The sequence below is a fragment of the Mauremys reevesii genome, linkage group 1 (genome assembly GCF_016161935.1).
Source record: "Mauremys reevesii isolate NIE-2019 linkage group 1, ASM1616193v1, whole genome shotgun sequence".
Classification (NCBI taxonomy): Eukaryota; Metazoa; Chordata; order Testudines; family Geoemydidae; genus Mauremys; species Mauremys reevesii.
The window spans coordinates 264,583,798-264,602,805 of NC_052623.1; the positions used below are offsets into that span (position 1 = coordinate 264,583,798).

General features: G+C 44.3%; 1 protein-coding gene across 5 annotated transcripts in view; it reads right to left on the minus strand.

Moving 5' to 3' along the window:
- Positions 1 to 19,008, minus strand: part of LARGE1 (LARGE xylosyl- and glucuronyltransferase 1) — a 360,789-nt gene that overhangs the window by 69,830 nt on the left and 271,951 nt on the right. For all 5 annotated transcript variants that reach the window (XM_039494588.1, XM_039494577.1, XM_039494568.1 and 2 more), the window contains one exon: positions 14,658 to 14,762. In XM_039494588.1, the coding sequence (XP_039350522.1) occupies positions 14,658 to 14,762 (105 nt within the window). The remainder of the gene's footprint in view (positions 1 to 14,657; positions 14,763 to 19,008) is intronic.

The window sequence follows — 19,008 nt, forward strand, 5'->3', positions numbered from 1 at the left end:
AATCCAGGCATGCAGCAGATCTTTGGAGGTCCATGGGGTGAACACCCCTGCTGGTCATTGAGCCTCCTCCTAAGCAAAGTCGCCACCCATCCTCTTGTGAAGAGGAGTTCTGATGTGGCAAGTCTCTGAAAGGTCAGCAAAAAGAGAGTAGCACTTCTGAGAACTTCTGCAGACCCGAGGATCAGGACTTTTCTCTGAGAGCCCAGGACATGCACAGAAGTGCAGCTCACCTTCTTTCAACTATTGCAGGGCTCTCCACTGAAAATTTGCAGGAAGGAGGTGGTGTGAGTGATGAGAGACTTAACAATTAGCAGAATCAGAAGAAGCAGGGGAGAAATCTTCCCACCCATCCTACTGCTCATGGACCTCCGTGGAGAGAGACGAACCTGTACCACCGCTTTCCGTGACTGTTTCCTGCTGCTTCCTGGGTCCGATGCAGGGAGTTGTAAGGATTGAAGAGCCTCTGGAGAGGCTCTCCCCATGAACTTTAGAAGGCTCCTCAGCCTCCTGGTACCCTCCATCCCTTGTGGCCCTTATGAGGCTATTTGGAGCCTTTCAGATCTAATCATCTCATAAACACCCTACCGACAGCCAGAGCTAAAATATGTTCACAGACAGTGTGGGGGATGAGCAGTGTGCTTCATAAGGCTCACCAGTGGAGTCCACAGGCAGGAGCAGGGCCGGCTCTGGCATTTTTGCCACCCCAAGCAAAAAAAAGGGGGGTGGGCGGGGCCATCGGAGCAGCAAACCAGGGGGAGAAAAAAAACATGGCGCGGCTGGAGCGGCAAAGCTGGGGGGGGACGGGGGACATGGCGCAACTGGAGCGGCAAAGCGGGGGTGCGGCTGGAGCAGCAAAGCGGGGTGGGGAGAAACAACGCGTGGCCGGCAAAGCAGGGGAAAAACAAAACAAAAAAACGTACAGGGCGGCCAGAGCCAGGGGACTCCCTGTGCTGCAGAGTGCGCACCCGGTCTAATGGGGGGAAGGGGAGGGAGCGGGGGGGAGAGAGAGAAGGGGGGCGGCCAGCGCTTCAGCGGGGCACTCGCCATGGGGCCCCGACCGCCGCGCCGCCTGCGCCACTCCGGTTGGCGGGGCGGGAAGGACGCGGGCTGCCCTGCCGAGTTTGCTGCAGGGCGCTCCCCTCCTCCGCGCCGCTGCCCCCTACAGGGCAGCCGGAGCAGCGAACAAAAAAAAAAAAGCAGCCATGCCGCCCTAGGTTTGGGTGGAATGCCGCCCCGTAGAATCTGCCGCCCCAAGCATGAGCTTGCTCAGCTGGTGCCTGGAGCCGGCCCTGGGCAGGAGACCAATGGCCCTGGATCTCCTTCCCCATCCCAACCCCCCTGCCATCTCCAGCCCAGACGATCTCATAAAGTCAATGGGATTTAGAGTCCTAAGTGCCTAAGTCACTTTTGAAAATAGGGCTTACTCATTTACGCATTTCTAAAAAATATACACATTGTGTTGTTCTTTGCTGGTACAGAATTGTGATGCAGAGTGGAAAGAGATTTGAAAGAGCCTATGAACTATAAAAGCAGAGATTATACTACAGAGGCAGTGGAAAGTAACAACTCCAGAGGTTTCCAAATTGGTGAGCCAGAGAGAGGATCTCTGAGAGGGAAAGTAGCAGCAGCTCACAAAATCCTGTAGACGTTCTAAAGTCCCAGAAGCTGTAAACCCCAATTAATACATTCCAATGTGAAGTCTTGGTGAGGCAGAGAAGTGGGAGTTGTGGAATCTGTACCCTGTAGCAGAAGGACAATGATCAATCAGCGTGGAGGAGTGAGAGATGTCACACGGCTGTGAGAGCCTAACACAGCTATCCCTGTAGAACAGGGGTCCCCAATGCGGCGCCCGCGGGTGCCATGGCGCCCGCCGAGGTGTCTGAATGCGCCCGTGTACTGGCCGGCGGACAAGCATCTGCCGAAATGCTGCCGACAAGCTGCGTCATCCAGAGGCATGTCAGCGGCATTTCGGCGGTGACGCCCATTTACGTTGCCGCTTGTCGGCGGAATTTTGGCAGATGCTCGTCCGCCGCTACAGTCCTCCGTGGCTTGTCGTCTGGTGCCCACCAGATGAAAAAGGTTGGGGACCACTGCTGTAGAACATTTATCCCCAAGGACAACTCAGAATGCCTTTCTGTATATGTCCAGGAGTCAGGATGAAGTTACGAAAATGGATACTAACTGGAAGGGAGACATTGCCAGGTACTTGTTCTAATACATTACAAAGCACTTTGGAGTGCTGAAGCATTAAAAATGTTGTAAAAAATGCCAAGGTTTTCAGAGATATTAAAGAACTCTTCCTTTTCTGTGACAGTGAAAAATGGGATGGTTTGTGGTTGTTACATTGCAGGAGGCTACACTTCTTCCCCAAAATTAAGAATGAGGAGATTCAGTTCATCAAGCAACTTGATTGGCTGGACATTCATAAAGGCTTTACGATGAGAGAGAAATCCTGCTAGATAAATTATAGTAGCTATATAAATTATAATGTCAGAAGAGAACATTGTGATTATGTAGTCTGACCTCCAATATATCACAGGCCATAGAACTTCCCTGAATGAATTCTTATTTGAACTACAGAATATCTTTTAGAAAAAAATTATCCAATCCCGATCTAAAAATTGCAGGTGATGGAGAATCTACCAGGACCGTTGGTAAATTATTCCAATGGTTAATTACTTTCACCGTTAAAAGAATTTCATTTTGCTTCTAGACTGAATTTATTTAGCTTCAACTTTCAGCCACTGGATCGTGTTATACCCTTCTCTGATAGCTTGAAGACCCCTCTGTTATCAAATTTCTGCTCTCCCTATAGGTATTTATAAGGGGTGACTTGATCACAGTCTAATCTTCTCTTTGTTAAGCTAAACAGGTTGAGCTTCTTGGGTCTATTACTATGTTTTTCAATTCTTTAACCATTCCTATAGTTCTTTTCTGAATTCTTTCCAATTTATCAAAATCCTTCTTGAATTGTGGACACCAGAACTGGACACGATATTCTAACAGCAGTCACACTAGTGCTGTTATATACAGAGGTAATATAACCTCCCAACTCCTATTCAGTATTCCCCTTTTTATACCTCCAAGGATCACATTAGCCCTTTTGGCCACAGTGTCACACTGGAATCTCACGTTCAGCTGATTATCCACCATGAACCCCAAGTGGTTTTTAGAGTCACTGCCTCTTAGGATAGAGTCCCCCTATCCCGTAAGTATGGCCTACATTCTTTGTTCCTAGATGCCTAACTTTACATTTGGGCATACTGAAATGCATAAATGCTGAATGAATTACTGGAATCCTGCAGAAAGCCAGAGAAACTGGGCATTATGTGGCTGGCCTTCACAGGATTTTATGGGGAACAACAATCAACCTCCTAATCCAGGAGCAGCGCAGGCTCTCCAAGGTCCCTATGCGGGGCTCCCAGCCTCTGAACTTGCTCCCCCATGCACAGACTTATTTGGAGCTAGGGATCTGATGCAGAGCCCTCTTCCCCAGTGCATACATAGTAAAGAGGATCCCTGATGCACCTGTTCCACACATGTGCCCTTCACTTACAAGTTCACTAGGGCTGCCACAGTGACTTTCTTGAACTCAAAACCAATGAGTTTATTTCATATGCGGAGAAAAAAATGGGGCAGATTTGCAGCTAGTAGTTAGCCCTACTGAAGTCAATGGACACACAGGTACCTCAGTTGAGGACCTGACCCACTGTGGTGGGTTCTTTTTAAAATTTCCCCAGTATGTCACAAAAGATGAAAATTAACTTGGAAGGTTGTTCTTGACTGCACTGTCCTTTAAAAAATGTCGTATTTAATGTGGGGTGAAATGTCACTGATTTAACAGATTTTATACTCTAGGTTAAGTGAGAGGGAAACAACTGCACATAGCACAGGTAGGTCATTATCCCAAGCTGGCTTCTAATAATAACAACAGACCACAGTGTTAATTGGAGGAATGGACATAGTGTCTGAGAGCTGGTCACAGCCTTTCTTGGCTGGGTGCTCAGTTAGTGTTTTACTGAAACAAGGGTGTAGTGGGGGAAAAATGAGCCAAGTTGGCTAAACAGACTCTTCAGTAAATCGTTTCTTATTTGGAGAGAGGTGTGTGTGTGTGTGTTTAATGACACAATTGTACAGTATCTGTAGTTTTTCTGTTAATCAGAAAAGATAATTCATGCAATCGATCAGGTTCAAGAGAAAAAAGAAATGTAGTAGGGGAGGGAGAGCAGTGATACAACATGAAAACATTATCTTTAGTGATTTTTTTTTAAACCAGAGTATTTCCCCCCAATTTCTACTACCCACCTGTTTTGAACTCTGGTGGTTCAGATAAAATGGGACCCAGATATGAACCACACCTTTTGCATAACCAAAACCACCTCCAATTTTGCCCATCTCTAGTTAAATTTAACTTTTTAAACAGCATTTTAGTTGCTTATTATCAGTTTGTTATTTGGTTGCTTTATAAAATGTTTCTAAGGCAGTGGTCCCCAAACTTTTCAGGGTCACATCCCCCTAACCCTCCCCCTCGAGCCTGGACATGGACAGGAGTAAGGGGGCAAAGGCTGGGGCCACAGCCAGGGGCGGGGCTGGAAGCCAGGACTCTGGGTGTGGAGCCGGCAGCCAGGGCCCCAGGAGCAGAGACCCGGACATGGGGCTGGCAGCTGGGGCTGGGGCCAGGAGCGGAGACAGATGGCGCTCCCTCTCCCCCCCCACCATGGGGGTTGGTCTGGGCACCAGCTGTGCTCCCCCCCAAATGTTCCTCCGTGCCCCCCAAGGAGGGCGCACCTCACAGTTTGGGGACCTCTGTTCCAAGGGCTTGTTTACATAGCACTTTATGGCAAGGCAGGGTGTGGATCTAAAGCACACCACACCGGATTGCTACACAGTAATGTCCCCTGTGGACACTGCTATAGAACAGTGAAAATCCTGGACTCAGTGTGGCTTGACGTATGCGCAGCAAGTTGGTGCACTGTAGATTCACTCCCTGGCTTGCCACACAGTTACTGGCTTTGCAGACAAGGATTGTACATTACCACCAAGCAGACAGTATTTTCTAATGGAGCGGTTTTCACTTTGGGTCCTAAAGGCCACTTACTCATTACTGCAACCCACCCATTCGCACAACCCTTTCCATTCTAATAAAAGTTGGGTTCACAGCAGAACTACATAGCTGGTTCTGTGTGAGGAGTAGGTTTGTGGGCTTTCGCCTGGAGCTTTTTCTGGCTGCTAGGTGGATGGCTCAAGTGAGGACAACACATGTTGACAGCACGTTGAGACCAACTATATAGACTCTTGAACTTATTGTGGTTGCTGGGAGATGGTGGGCCTCAGCCTGCCCATAGTTAAAGGCACTCTCTCATCTGAGGGGGAAGGGGCCAATGTATCAAGGCCACAAGTAAATACTGGGGACAACAAATGAAAAAACAGGGATGGGTGTGAAGGTCATAAAGTGAAAATCAGGTAACCAGAAGGGGACACCGAGCAAAGAACCCCTGACAGCGCCCACTGATCCTCAAAGGAGTCAGTGGGCACTGCCCAAAGAAATGCTGCTCAGGGGTGTAACTTCACAGGATCAGAAACAGGATCCAAAATCACAGAATGCCCTCTCGTCCAGCTTCCTCCTCCTGATGTGATGGATGGCCATCAGTTTACAAAGAGTTCTCACAAGTCTGTGGGGCCACAGATGGGGTAGCAGTAGAGCAGGAGTTGTGGGGAGAATTGCAGCCAGAACCTCAGTAAGAGGCTCTGGAGGACCCGGAAGAGGGGTTGTAGTCTGACACATAGATGTGTGCCAGAGTCTCTCTATCACTGCAGAAAGGACAGGTGCCAGGGGAGTTAGTGAACTGTGACATACATGCCTGTGACCTCAGTTCCATGGAGGAGCCGACAACTGATATCCTTAGTGGGCCGTGGAACCAAAGTGGAGTACAGGCTCGCCCATGGGTACAGCCTCTTGAAGTGCTTGGAACTGTGTTCTGTGCAGGCAGATGGAGGAGGGGAGGGCTGAAGAACTGCATCTGGAATGGTTTTGGGTAGGAAAGGGTCAGAGCAGAGAAAGCAGGGGAGAGGAAAGGACTGAAGGGCTCCTTCCGGGACCTAGCAGCTGCCCTATTTTGCAGATTCCCCCCTCTCCCCCCCCCGCACCACCACCCCCCCCCCAACTAGAAAGAAACTCAGTGGGTTCCCCATCATGACACACTTCTGGGTAGCGCCCCACATGCTGAGAAATCCTGCACTAATGGTTGGGAGAGGCAAAATGGAGTCTAATCTGGACTCTGCCACTTCCTGCTAGGTGAACTTTGGCAAGTTACACAATCTCTGTTTCCCCAGCTATAAAAAGAAGATTTAATTATTTAATTGTCTTTGTAAAGCACTATGAGAACCTGGGATAAAAGATGCTCTATAAGAGAGAAGTTTTGTTGTTATTACGATATATTTGTAGGGATTCTCCTTGTGTATTCCAGAAGTTTTTTTTCTGTTATTGGGCACTAGGATAGCTTTGCTCATTTTAATGCATAATTCTTTCTTCATTTAAGCTTAATGCACTACAGAGGGACCCCCTATAATAGAGAGAGGGCAGCTCAGAGTGCTGGACAACTGACTTATAAGTCTCTCTTGTTCATAAAAATCCAAAAATATTGCACTTCAAAATGACCTAAGTGGGTTGGAAAGAAGTTCAGGATTTTTTTTTTGCATAACTAAATTTACGGTGCATATGTATGTCTACGTATTTACATTAAACACATCTAAAATATTATGGCTAGATTCTGATCTCAGTAAAACCACTTTAAAGTTGGGCCAACTTCATCAACTTTAATTGAGATACTCTGTATTTACACCAGTGTTATTAAAATTAGAATCTGATCCAGTGTGCATCTATGCCACAGCTTTTTCATCACAGGTTCCTTGGGAGATTAAGCGAATGAGTGCTCCAATAAAGCCAGGTGTTGTTCTAAAGAATGCAATTATAACAAGGATTGATGGAGTTAATTGGCAAGGAGCAGTGCCTGTATCTCAGAGAATGCTATGAACAGTGGACCAATTCATTCACAATTATGCCATTATTTCCTGGATAGGCCTCAAACTGGATACACCATTTTTAGAAATGAACTACACATTGACCTGCATTTCTGAAATGTCAAGCGTGTTGTAAACTAGTTCACAGGACATCAAATGGTTTAGAAACTGAGAAGGGGAGATTGGAAAGGGAGCTGCTCTTAATCTGCAGCCAGTTTTTAGGTATCTTATTTTTAAGTGCAAACTGTAGATTACAGAGAGAACAAGACACAGGGAACTAGTCATTAAAAAGCAAAATTACCATTTCAGTGTTCCACTGATGACACAAATAGATTGAGCATTCTGCTCAAGGCTGAGTGCATTAATGCCTTGACAGAATTACATACTTACAAAATCACTACTTAAACTGCACACACATTACCCAGATTTTTCATAAACCAGAGTTAATGCAGTTGTGTAAAACAGAGTATATGGGTCTAAAAACATTACACACAGACTACAAGACTCACCAAGTAAGAAGACAGCCAGGGAAAAATCTAGCACAAAAGTCTGAAGAACTACTACAATATGAAATTGATTAAATAGACATGATGTTATCTTTTTTCTTGGCACTAGTGTTTGACCTCATTCTTCCTCTATTTTTTTAACCATATAAAGTGAATTTTCAGCTGTTTTCAAAAGATCCTGTGCTCATGGTCAGGCCTAATGAAAATTCCTGTGGGGCCAGAACTCGTAGTAGCTAATGCTTTGTGTAACAGGAGGTGTACATGTTGCACTGGCTTTCAGAGAGGGTGTGGATAAACTTAGTGAAATTGTCTGGAATGAGTCCATTTACATGCTGTATAGCTTAGGGTTCTGTGACCGACTAGTTCTCAAACCTTTTCACTCGGTAGAACATCCCTTGAGAGATTCACTCCTCAATTACCTCCTCTCCTAAACATCCGCTGCTTGGTTTTCAAAATATTCCCCCCTACAGACCACTAGGAAAGGCTCTATTTGTGGTCAACATTGATGGACTACAGTTTGAGAATCAGTGCTGTAACTAGATTGCTTAGGTTGATTTCTGGGTCTTATGGGAAAACAAATGATGGTAGGTTAGCTATTTTTCTTTATGCCAGGTCTGTGCTGGATTAAGTAGTAGTATCCACAAGACTTGATCTTGAGGATTGATGACCACCAGAAACTTCCACCAAAGTCAATGCTCTGAACCTCTCAGGAAACACACCAAATACTTGTTTTTTTCTAATATAATATGCAATATTGTGGACAACACTAGTTGCACTGAGCAGAGTGGAACACTCATGTAATCAAAGTTAAGCACATGTACATTTGCAGAATCAGGACCTTAGACACTCCATTTTCGAATGGTTTATATACATTACAATTCTTTGCTGTCCTTGGTAATTTATTTGTTGCATTGCAGATACACAGGCCCATAATGTGATATAACATTATTTTAAATACACAATCTGCTCTGTAAGAGGCCTTATTTGTTAATAAGAATTATACAATCTTCATGCAAAGTCTATATAATTCTTTATGTATGTTTCCCACTCCAAATACATCTTTCAGTGGTCTTTTCTCAAAGAGTGAAAAAACAGACCAATGTCAGCAGTCCGCCACTCATGAAATACATTGAAATAATAAACCAGTGTGCACATGTAGTCCATTAATCACTGTGTGCTATGCTTGCCTTTCTATGCCCAATCCACAGATATGGTCTATTACAGCTCTGAGTTTGAGAGTCTGGCTCTTTAGCTCAAGCTGTAACAACTCCTTGTTTCAGTTCTCAGTGGGTCAGCCAAGATGGTGGCCATTACATAATGGGGGCTAGTCTGGGATTCAAAATGCTGTGGGTCTCAGAGGCTGAGGACGGGCTTTGTCTGTTGAGAGGAAGTATGTAATCCACTGGTCAGTATATGTTACATGTTCCTTTCTGTGCCCAACCCATAGAGGATGTCAGTTTTTTATACAGCCTAGCTCTGTAGGTCAAGCTGTGGAGATTCCTGCTTTTAGCTCAGATGGTCCCCCTGGTCAATCCCTAGTAATGATTCATACGGCGGTTGTCACATAGACATGATGCAGGAAAGGAAATATTTTGATATGAAAACATTTCAGTTTCAAGTTTCCAGGGAATAGGATATAACGTATCATAATTAACTTCAGGGAATTATTATTTTTTCAATGAAAAATTATTTTTCAAATTAAGAAAACTTTCAGGCTCTCCTTTGAATTTTTCTGTGTCAATAAAATGCCAATCCTTTCTTCAGCTTAACCTTGTTCCTCCTTGTTCTGCATTTGGCATTAGTTCACATAGTCTCTCTGCTCCCTTTAGAATTTCATATGCCATACTGGGATGGATGTCCCCAAAGAAAGGACTCCTGTGCTGTGGCATGATAGGGGAAGGATTACAAGCTGTGCTGCCAACAGTGGGCATTGTTGTAAATAGACAAAACTCTCTCAGGCCCTGAAAGCACAATACTAAAAATATTGCATGGCACAATTTTGTTTGAACCATTTTACAACTCCATTTGAAGACTCAGGGTCCAATCCTCAGCTGCTGTACACTGGCCTACCACCACTAGAATTAAAGAGCGAGGGGTGATTTACACAAGCTGAATATCTGGCCTGGAGTCACTACAATGAAATCACCAGAAACTGCTTTTAAGAAGTGTTTTCCACCATTTGGGAAAGTATAACATAGGCAGACCTATACATCAAATAAATTACCAGGCCCTGAGAGTTTACACCCCTGAGTCTTAAAAGAAAAGAAGAGAGATTAGAGAAGCCTTCACTTTTATGTTCAGAATTCTTTGAGAAGATGGTTTCCTGAGGACTCAGAAGACCATTATTCCAGAAAAGAATGACAAGGCTGTAGAGAACAATTCTAGAGTGATCGGCGCAACACTGGTAGATGGAAAAAGACCAGAAAAGATTATGCAGAGCCTACAGTAGTTGGGAAACATTTTCAAAAGCACAGTTTAATTAGAGACTGCCAGCATGGATTTAAAAGAAGGAAAGTTTATTTTAATTAACGACATATTGCGGTCCTTCAAATATTACTGCCACTGTAAAAAAGAGAAATGCGGTGGATGTTATATACAGTACTTAGACTTTCCACAAAGCATTTGATAAGGTACCGCACTTACTTTTTTTGGACAAAGCACAGAAAAAACTGGTACAGTGTTTAAAACAGCTTGCTGAACTGAAAACTGTTTCAAACAATGGAAATAAAGAGTGGCTGTAAATGGGAACTTCTCAAGCTGAAAATGAAGTTTTCATTGAGGTCTACCCTCCCACATGCTGGATATTAAGTCCTCTCTGGGTTTCTTTAGATGGGAATATTATGGGCTGGGTGGTGACTTGGACTGTCTGCCTGTGCAAATGAATGAGAGAAAATAAAACCCACTCTGACAAACCTACACGGACTATCTGGACATTTTGTCTGGGCACATAGGAGTGGGGCTATTCATTTGCAGACATGGTTCAAAGAGCAAGTGAGCCAGGAGTGACAAGTGTAGGATACCCGGTGTTGGTGATGATGGGGCATATCTGAAACACAAAGACACGTGGAAGGCAGCTATGGTGTAAAAAACCTAGAGGTGAGTGACAGATGAGAGAAAATTAAATACAAACTTGCCAGTGTAACATGGTGGCAAAAATCTCTTGCCACAAATCTGAAATAAGGCTGTATATTCTGCAGGGCTATAACAGAAAAATGGAGTAGAAGAGAATACAAATCTCAGGAAGTGCTACTGGTGCTGTACAAGATGCTGGTGAGATGCTATCTACAACACTGCACTCAATCAGTCTGAATATTGGAGATTTGGTCCTTTGCTTTTAACTTCATTAGTTGGGGCTGGATTATTCCCTCACACTAAATGACTGTTGTCATAAACATGGGGGTGTAGGGACTTGGGGGGATATTTGGGGAAGGTAGGGTTCCAAGTGGCCCTCCCTGAATGTTTGTTTAAATCACTTGGTGGTGGCAGCGATACTAAGGCAAGGAAGGAGTTTGTGCCTTGGGGAAGTTTTTAACCTAAGCTGGTAAAAATAAGCTTAGGTGGTCTTTCATGCGGGTCCCCACATCTGTACCCCAGAGTTCAGAGTGGGGAAGGAACCCTGACAACTGTGCAGGGTAGTAGGGCTCCCTCTGTGTAACCCTCTGCAAGGCTGTGTTAGCCTTGTCTGGCTTATGGGTCTGGGGATGACAGGACAGAGCAGGAGCTATGCACGCAACACTCCCACTGCAAGAAATTGTGTGGGCGGGGGGAAATGGCTGGGCATGGTCAGGAAGTATACTGCACCCTTAATAGGGCTGTAGCAAAGCACTCCCACCAGAACAAGAAGGGAGCAGGGGAGAAATTATGCCTCTGAGGCCTTATTTACACAAACATTTAGTCCATGGCAAGATGGGGTGAGACTTTACCCCACACTAGCCTGCTGCATGCTAACTGCCCAAATGGACCCTGCTGATGTGCTCTTTGTTCCACTTGGCTTTGACGCAGAGGTGCACTGCATGCATCAGCAGGGTCCACACAGACACTTACTATGGGATAGATTTACACTCCAGCTTACTGCAAACTGAATGTTTGTGTCGACAAGCTCTGAGACACAATTCCCCCCTGGAGATCCTACCGGAGTGGCTTAGCTACACACAGCTCCTCACACAGGCTCTGGCTTAAAGGCTCAGTCTAGCTCTTAGTTTAAAGGCAGAATATTAATGTTAGACTGTTGCGCTACTTTAAATATGGCTTCACTTGCCGCTTACAAAAGGGGTTAGAATAATTCTCTCTGGCTTATATTCAATACCTCTATTTACCTAGTCAGCACTTTAGGATTTGCTCTTTTCCAACTCTCCTTCAGCACTCTGCTAATTATTCAAAGAGCTGGGCCCTCTACTTCCCCTTCCCTGCCCATTGTTTTTTAGTGCAGCATTTTGCTAATAGTTCTCATCTCTCTTTGGCCACTTCCTTCAGAATTCTGGATCCCTCCTGGCCCTAGAACTGTATTATGGGTCAGCTGTTTTAATTTGCTTATCACATAACAGATAAGGCTCTGATTTCCTTCAATATTTCTTCTTCCTCTCAGGAGATTTATGTCTCTGGTCTCTTCTAGGAATACTGAGGCAAACAATGGATTTAATTTTTACATTTTTTACAGCCACTTATGCTGATTCTGTCAATAATCCATCTTCGCTATCTCCGAAATTGCAATGTCTCACTTAATGACCTCTTGTTGCATGTGCTTGAAAAATGTCTTTCCATTTATTGTAACCTCCTATGTAATCTTCCTTTCACTCTCCACCTTTTGGTTTTCTCTCTTCCTTTTTTACACTCTCATGGGCTGTAAAGGGCTGAATTTTAATGGATCTGTCAGGAATAACTGAAAAATGGGTCTCTGAGCAAGACTAAAATCTATGGGAAAGATTATGCACGGCCATGTAACAATGTATGTATATAGTGCTGCCAAGAATTACCATATGTAACGCACACAAAGTACTATAGACATTCAATTATTTTAGCTTCACCCAAGACAGAATTTAGTAATGTACTAAAGTTTGTTTGGTACTTTTACAATCTGTTTGGATCAGTGCCTCGTGCCAAGATAGAATAAAGTTACACAGCTCTCCAAGTAACAGGAGCTGATCAAATCAATTTTAAGATCCTGGGTGTGGGTCATTGCTGTGCGATTCTAGCTTTATGCCGGTGAAATGAATGGAGTTCAGACATTGTCAAACTGAAGTAACTCAGTGACGATCAAGGCTTTCTATGTCCACTTGTGCCTCAAAGCTGCCAGAAAGGAAAATAGATACAAAAATGAGGAGAAAAAGGATGGTTATATAAATGGTGGCCACCTTTCAGTGGAACAATAAGTATTACATGGTGATGTGGCATTGAAAAGGCTTTTTTTTTTTTTTAATACAGCCTGCAAGGTAACTGCAGGTCGTGGGACACACCTGTGAAAATCGGCATTTTGTCAGGTAGTTTAGGATGGGTGTTAGTCCTACTGTTTGCTCCTCAACTTTGGGGAATTCAGAACCAGGAACTCCTTCCCTACAATTTAGTAAGTGACATCCACTAAAAATCTTACATCCTTAGGCTACGTCTACACTGTCAGCTAAGAGTGTGAATCTCAGCTCACGTCCACATACTCACGCTAGCTCATGTGAGCTAACAAGAGTACAAATAGGAGTGTAGGCACGGTAGTATGGGCAGCAGAGGCACAGCTAAGCCATGACGACTACATACCTACAGGGTTCAGGCAGGTTTGCACTTGGCATGGCTAAGCTGTGCCGCCACTGCTGCTGCTGCCCGTACTACCAGGGCTAGGCTGCTGCTTATACTTGTGATAGCTCAATGTTTCTCTGTAAGGAACTGGAACTCACACCCCTAGCTCATAGTGTAGATGAAGCCTTTACCCAGAAGTCTGTTCGATCTTGTACAGGTTAGGAGCACATTCTCATTAGGATAAATATAGACATAAGTGAGATCCTTTGCGGAGGCTGAAGTTCCCCAGTACTGTCACGATTTCCAGTTGATCATACATAGCAGCATCGGATATGAACGACTGAACTACATCAGCACAGTGCAACCCTATGGAACCCTTTTTTAAAAAACAGGGAATCCATTTAATACAGCCCAAGTATTTCTGTGAAGCAGAGTTCAGTTATAATGAAGAATTGTTTAATGATGTAGAGTTATTTAAATGGACACATATTTTTTTAAATGGAGCCTTCACCAGCTGCTCTGCCCTTTTATTGCAAATGCAGAAGGAACATAATTCACTACCCTAGCATATAAAATCCGAGATAGAAGTGATTTAGATGCATGTGTGTGTTCTTTATACACCTGGTATGTTTTCTCACATTTCAAACACAAATCAGTGGGAAAACTTGTCTCTCCTGTTATAATAAACTCTGTGATATAGTGCATTTTCTCCCCTCATAGCAAGCAGAAATTGACGATCAGAGGTTTGCATTTTACTAGGACAATTATGGGCCTATTGCTGTTCTGGAGGAATTACATTTTTCTCACTCTGAAATTTTGTGGTGCCATTTACCTCCAGTGACTGGAAATGAGCCTTTGCTCCTATTCCTTTCCTCTTGCTGGGCCCAGACATGCATGTGGGGCACACCGTCAGAATGCTGTGTGTAGTGGAGATGGAATGATGGGGTGTCAGCTCATTGAAGAGCTCCCAAAATAGGTCGCGTAACCTCCCCAGGAACTGCACAGACACCTGCAGTTGTAACATTAACCTGTTCCTGAGTGTAACATATAGGACAACACCATAATTGCAGCTACGAAATGAACCATAAAGGATCAGTTTCTGTACTTTCAATTGCAAATTCTTGCAGCATAATGGGAAGGAAAGAGTGAATGGCTGTATCTGACACCCCCTACGTTTAAGACAAATTCTATGCTAACCTCAACCCCTCGTTGATTTGTCTTTATTCATCTGCTGTCTCTTGTCTTATACTTAGATTAGAAGTTCTGTGGAACACGGACCATCTTTTTGTCCTCTGCTTGTACAGCACCTAGCACAATGGAGCAATGGTTCATGACTAGGGCTCCTAAGGGCTGTGGTAACACAAAATAAATAATAGCAATAACTCATAGTAACATTTGAGGGCCTACCTGTGTTGTAACCCCTCCCAAGAGCTGGCCAGGGACGGTGATTCTTCCAAAGGTTGCCCAGATACCAGTCACTCTGGTTCTCCACCAAGCCAAGAACCTGCTGGCCTGAAAACAAGCAACATGCAAACAGATCATTAAACAGAAGATAATTAGTTTATGGGAATCAAATACAAAATCTAGAGTAGGGCAGGCAGTGGAAACAGAGCCAAGCAGTTCTGATGCTCCCTTCTTTCACACGTTATGAAGATGGGTAATCACCTAACTAAAAACAGGAACATCCTGGTAGTGCAAGCTCATCATGGCTTATTTCTCTCCTTTCTCCCCAGGCTAGTTTGAGTAACTAAACACTATGGGAATCTTTGTCACACTGACAAAAATATATATCAACCAGTCAAATCTGAATGCTGCCTGATTTTGGCATACCATGCTGGAGAATCCTTCCGATGAGAAGACAGGGTTAGTACCAGGATACTCTAATATAATGGTCTGTTTATACTTTGACGATAATAATTTAATTGGAAAATGGGTCTGATATGGAAAATTATTTCCTCTTGCCATTTTTTCCCCTTTAATTTCAGCATTTTCTCTGGCAGAGCAACAGAGGAAATTCCTTTTGCTCTAGCAAATGATGGATTCAAAGGTTTTAGCTAAAAGACAAAGTTGCACAGATTTAACTGAGGGCTTGTCTCCACGACAGGGTTTTGCACACTCCGTGTGTGTGTGTGTGTGTGTGTGTGTGTGTGTGATTTCTAAAGCACACGATCGAGCCGAGCATTCACTGGTCTGCATAGATCCTGCTGGTATGCACGTAAAGTACCCTGGTGCCAAGCCGCGGGGGGCGCTCTGCAGGTCGCCGCAAGGGCAGCAGGCAGGTTGCCTTCATCGGCCTGCCTACGGAGGGTCTGCTGGTCCCATGGCTTTGGCAGACCTCCCGCAGGCGTGCCGCCGAATCCGCGGGACCGGGTACCTCCTGCAGGCAAAGGCAGCCTGCCTGCCGTGCTTGGGGCGGCAAAATGCCTAGAGCCGCCCCTGCCTGGTGCACTTTAACATAATGCCATTTGAAACAGTACTGTGTGAAAGTGGACTAGGGAACTTTTAGTGTACACCAGCAGGGTATATGTGGATTAATTAATGTGCCATTAGAAATGCTGTATAAAATGGGAGTAAGAAAAGTGACTGTAACAGTCCTTTTGGAGGGAGGGGGAAACTTAATTTGGAACCAGGAAAAGACAAGGGTGACACTGTTTCAGGGTCTGTCTGCACTACAGCTGGGAGATGCAACTCACACTACTGGCTCAGCTAATAAAGAGCAGTGTGGACACCGGGTCACAGGTGGTGGCTTGGGCTAGCCATCTGACTCCAAGCCTGCCTGACCCCATGGGTCCGGGCTCAGATGGCTAGCTTCAGCTGCCCCCTGTGCCACAATGTCCAGACTGCTGTTTTTAATGGAATAGCTCAAGCGAGTGTGCCTGCTCACACTGGGAATCACACTTCCCAGCTGCAATGCAGACATATCCTCAGTGGGTAGGCCCCCTCAGGGAGACTGTGGTGGACAACAGCTGAATGACTGAGACTGGAAACTGTATTATCACCCTTTCTAGATACTATAGAAACACCATGCTCTGAAAGGTGAGTACATTGTTTCAAACCTAAAGTCCCAACTACCCTAGCAAAACTGCCATGTTTCCAGTTATGATATGCTAGTATGCAGAGATTGGTCAAACATGACATAGCTAGTATGGGACCAAATCAGCATCACCAAAAGGTGTCAGAGCCATATGAAGACTGTATTTTGAGGGAAGAAATGGTGAGCGGTGTGATTCATTAAAATTCATAAGCACATCGCACGAAGCCCGTTCAGATTAGGTGATCACAATGGTCTCTTTTGGCCTCATAATCTATAATATACTGATATCTAGAGTAGTGTACGAGAGTTCTTTGTTCCAGACCATCTTATAAGGGGTGGTTTGGAATAATAAAATAAAATAATATAATAATTATATTATATAACAAAACAAAAATGCATATTATGGAAACATTGTATTAATCATGACATGGTTTGTCATCACCTTGACCAATCTACTTGTGTGGCCTTTCTTTTTCCATTCCTGTTTGTTAGTCTTTTTAGAACGTGAGCAATTTTGGGCAAGGACCATTTCTTCAAAGGCGGTACATCAAGGATGCTATTGAAAGTTAATAATAATAGTTGTGTGAGGAGTGCATGGCAAGTCAGAGGAGGAGGTCAAAAAGCAGATGTGTGTGGTTTAGAGGTCGAGTGAAAAGAAGACAAGCACTGTCTCCTTTCAAAAGAAAAAAATATCCATCTGGAGGACTACAAGGCTAACACCTGTTGATTCAGGGCTGGAAGGCTGGCTGTTCCTTATAAACACCACTCCATTAGAGACAGAGTACAGTAAATCAAAAGAGAAAACTATTAGCAAAGGATGAGAAAACCAGTGAAGAAAATTCAGGGACAGCCTGGCTGGAACTGAATGTCACAGGTGATAAGAACTGAATGACCCTGCCCATATTCTAACAGTGCAAATGCATTTCACAACTCAGCAGTTAGCAGATGCTGCTCAGAATTGTACTTCTCACATCAAAAGAAATGCTAGAATCCCATTTGAAAGAAACAGATATTTAAATTCCTCTCTATGGAACATCAGTCTGCTTCATTATTTTATTCCTATGCATTACCAAACACAAGTCACAGGGTTCAGTCTTCAAACTGATTTATAATAGGCAATGCACAAACCTTGTTGCTGGTTAATGGATTTGCTCTCCCACCTACTGATCCCAACTCTCCATTTTGAAAGATATTCTTACCCCTCACCTAGTTTTTCCCCAGATGAAAGAGAGAGAGGAAGGCTTAGAAAATAATCTTTGGTTGTATCCTTTAATTTATTCCCCCCGCCCCCACTCAAAATAAGAGGGGAACATGAAAAAAAAAAAAGACAAAAAGAACAACAGAGTAAATGAACACGAAGGGATCTAAAGAAGGAAAAGAAGAGTGACATGTTGGTTTCCATGTGCTAGGCATTTATCAACATTTTCTAAAAAGTTAAACCAAGTCTTTTCCCATGTCTGATGTTCCTCCTCCCCTAAACGTTATCTGCTCTTTAGCTGCCAGATAAGCCAAATCGCTGTGCCAAGCATCTACCTCTGGAGGCAATTCTGCTCTTCCACCTAAGCAATATGAGTCATTTAGCTATAAGCACTGCTTTAGAGAACTACGCTTTCAGTGGGTTGGAGTGTGTCCAAGATGATAGGATATATCCCAAAACACAGTTCTGGGAAGTAATTTTTAAGGCGGTATCCATTATCATATTAATCCTCCTGCCTACTTCTAGCCAAAAGGATTGTATGATCCTGGGTCAGCCCCAACACATGTGAGCCAGCATGGCTCCAGAAGACCAACTTCTCCAGGAGCAGTCTGTTTTGGAAAGGCTCACACAGTGTTTTCGTATGTAGGGACGAGTGTGAACAAAATATAATTTTCTGCTGGATCAGCCTTACTCGTAGATCAATAGTAGAAAGTTAAATGTTTTGCTAGGCACTTCCCCATTGGCTAGGGTTCAACGATATACACAAAGCTGTGTCCCAGGTTTGGCACAGGCAATCTACATTAGGGAGGGTCTTTGGGGACAGAAAGTCATAACAGGCTATGGCTAGCTGTAGAGCCCTCTCCCACCAAACAGCAATTCTGGAGTCTCTGGTGCTCCTAGCCCATCAGGACCAACTATGCCCTCCAAGAGGTGATTAAGCTGCAGGTAATGCCATGCAGCTGGACCAGGAAGGTTGTACTGTTATTGGAATGTTTGGAATAGCAGAAACTGATTCTCTGAGATCAACTGAGAGACCTAAATTACTCCTTTATTCCCCTGCTTTTTCCACATGAATGATTTCTCATCAATTTTCAACAATGGGCCACCCCAAAGTACAGCATCAATGTGTAACCCGGGACAGAATTAAAAATTTCTAGCGAAACTGGCCCTTGTTTGTCTGGTAGCCTACACTGTAGGGGACATTTTATAATCAAAACAGTAATAGGCTGAAACCAGTCTTCCTGCCGGCGGAGGGGATAGATCAACTCTCACTCCACCAGCAGCCAGGGAGGGCTCTGCTCCATTATGTTGTGGAGACACAGGGCTGCCTGGCTAAGGATATGGGGCTGTCTGATAACACTGCCAGTTGGGGAAATGGAAGCCCAGATGTGACTGGGAGTTGCAATCTACACAGAGCTGGTCTTGGCCTCCCATCCACTCCCCAGATAAATATTTTTAAAATTCCTTTAATTTTCCTAAGATAAAACTGAGGAATAACAACTGGAGACATCTCAGGATACACACTA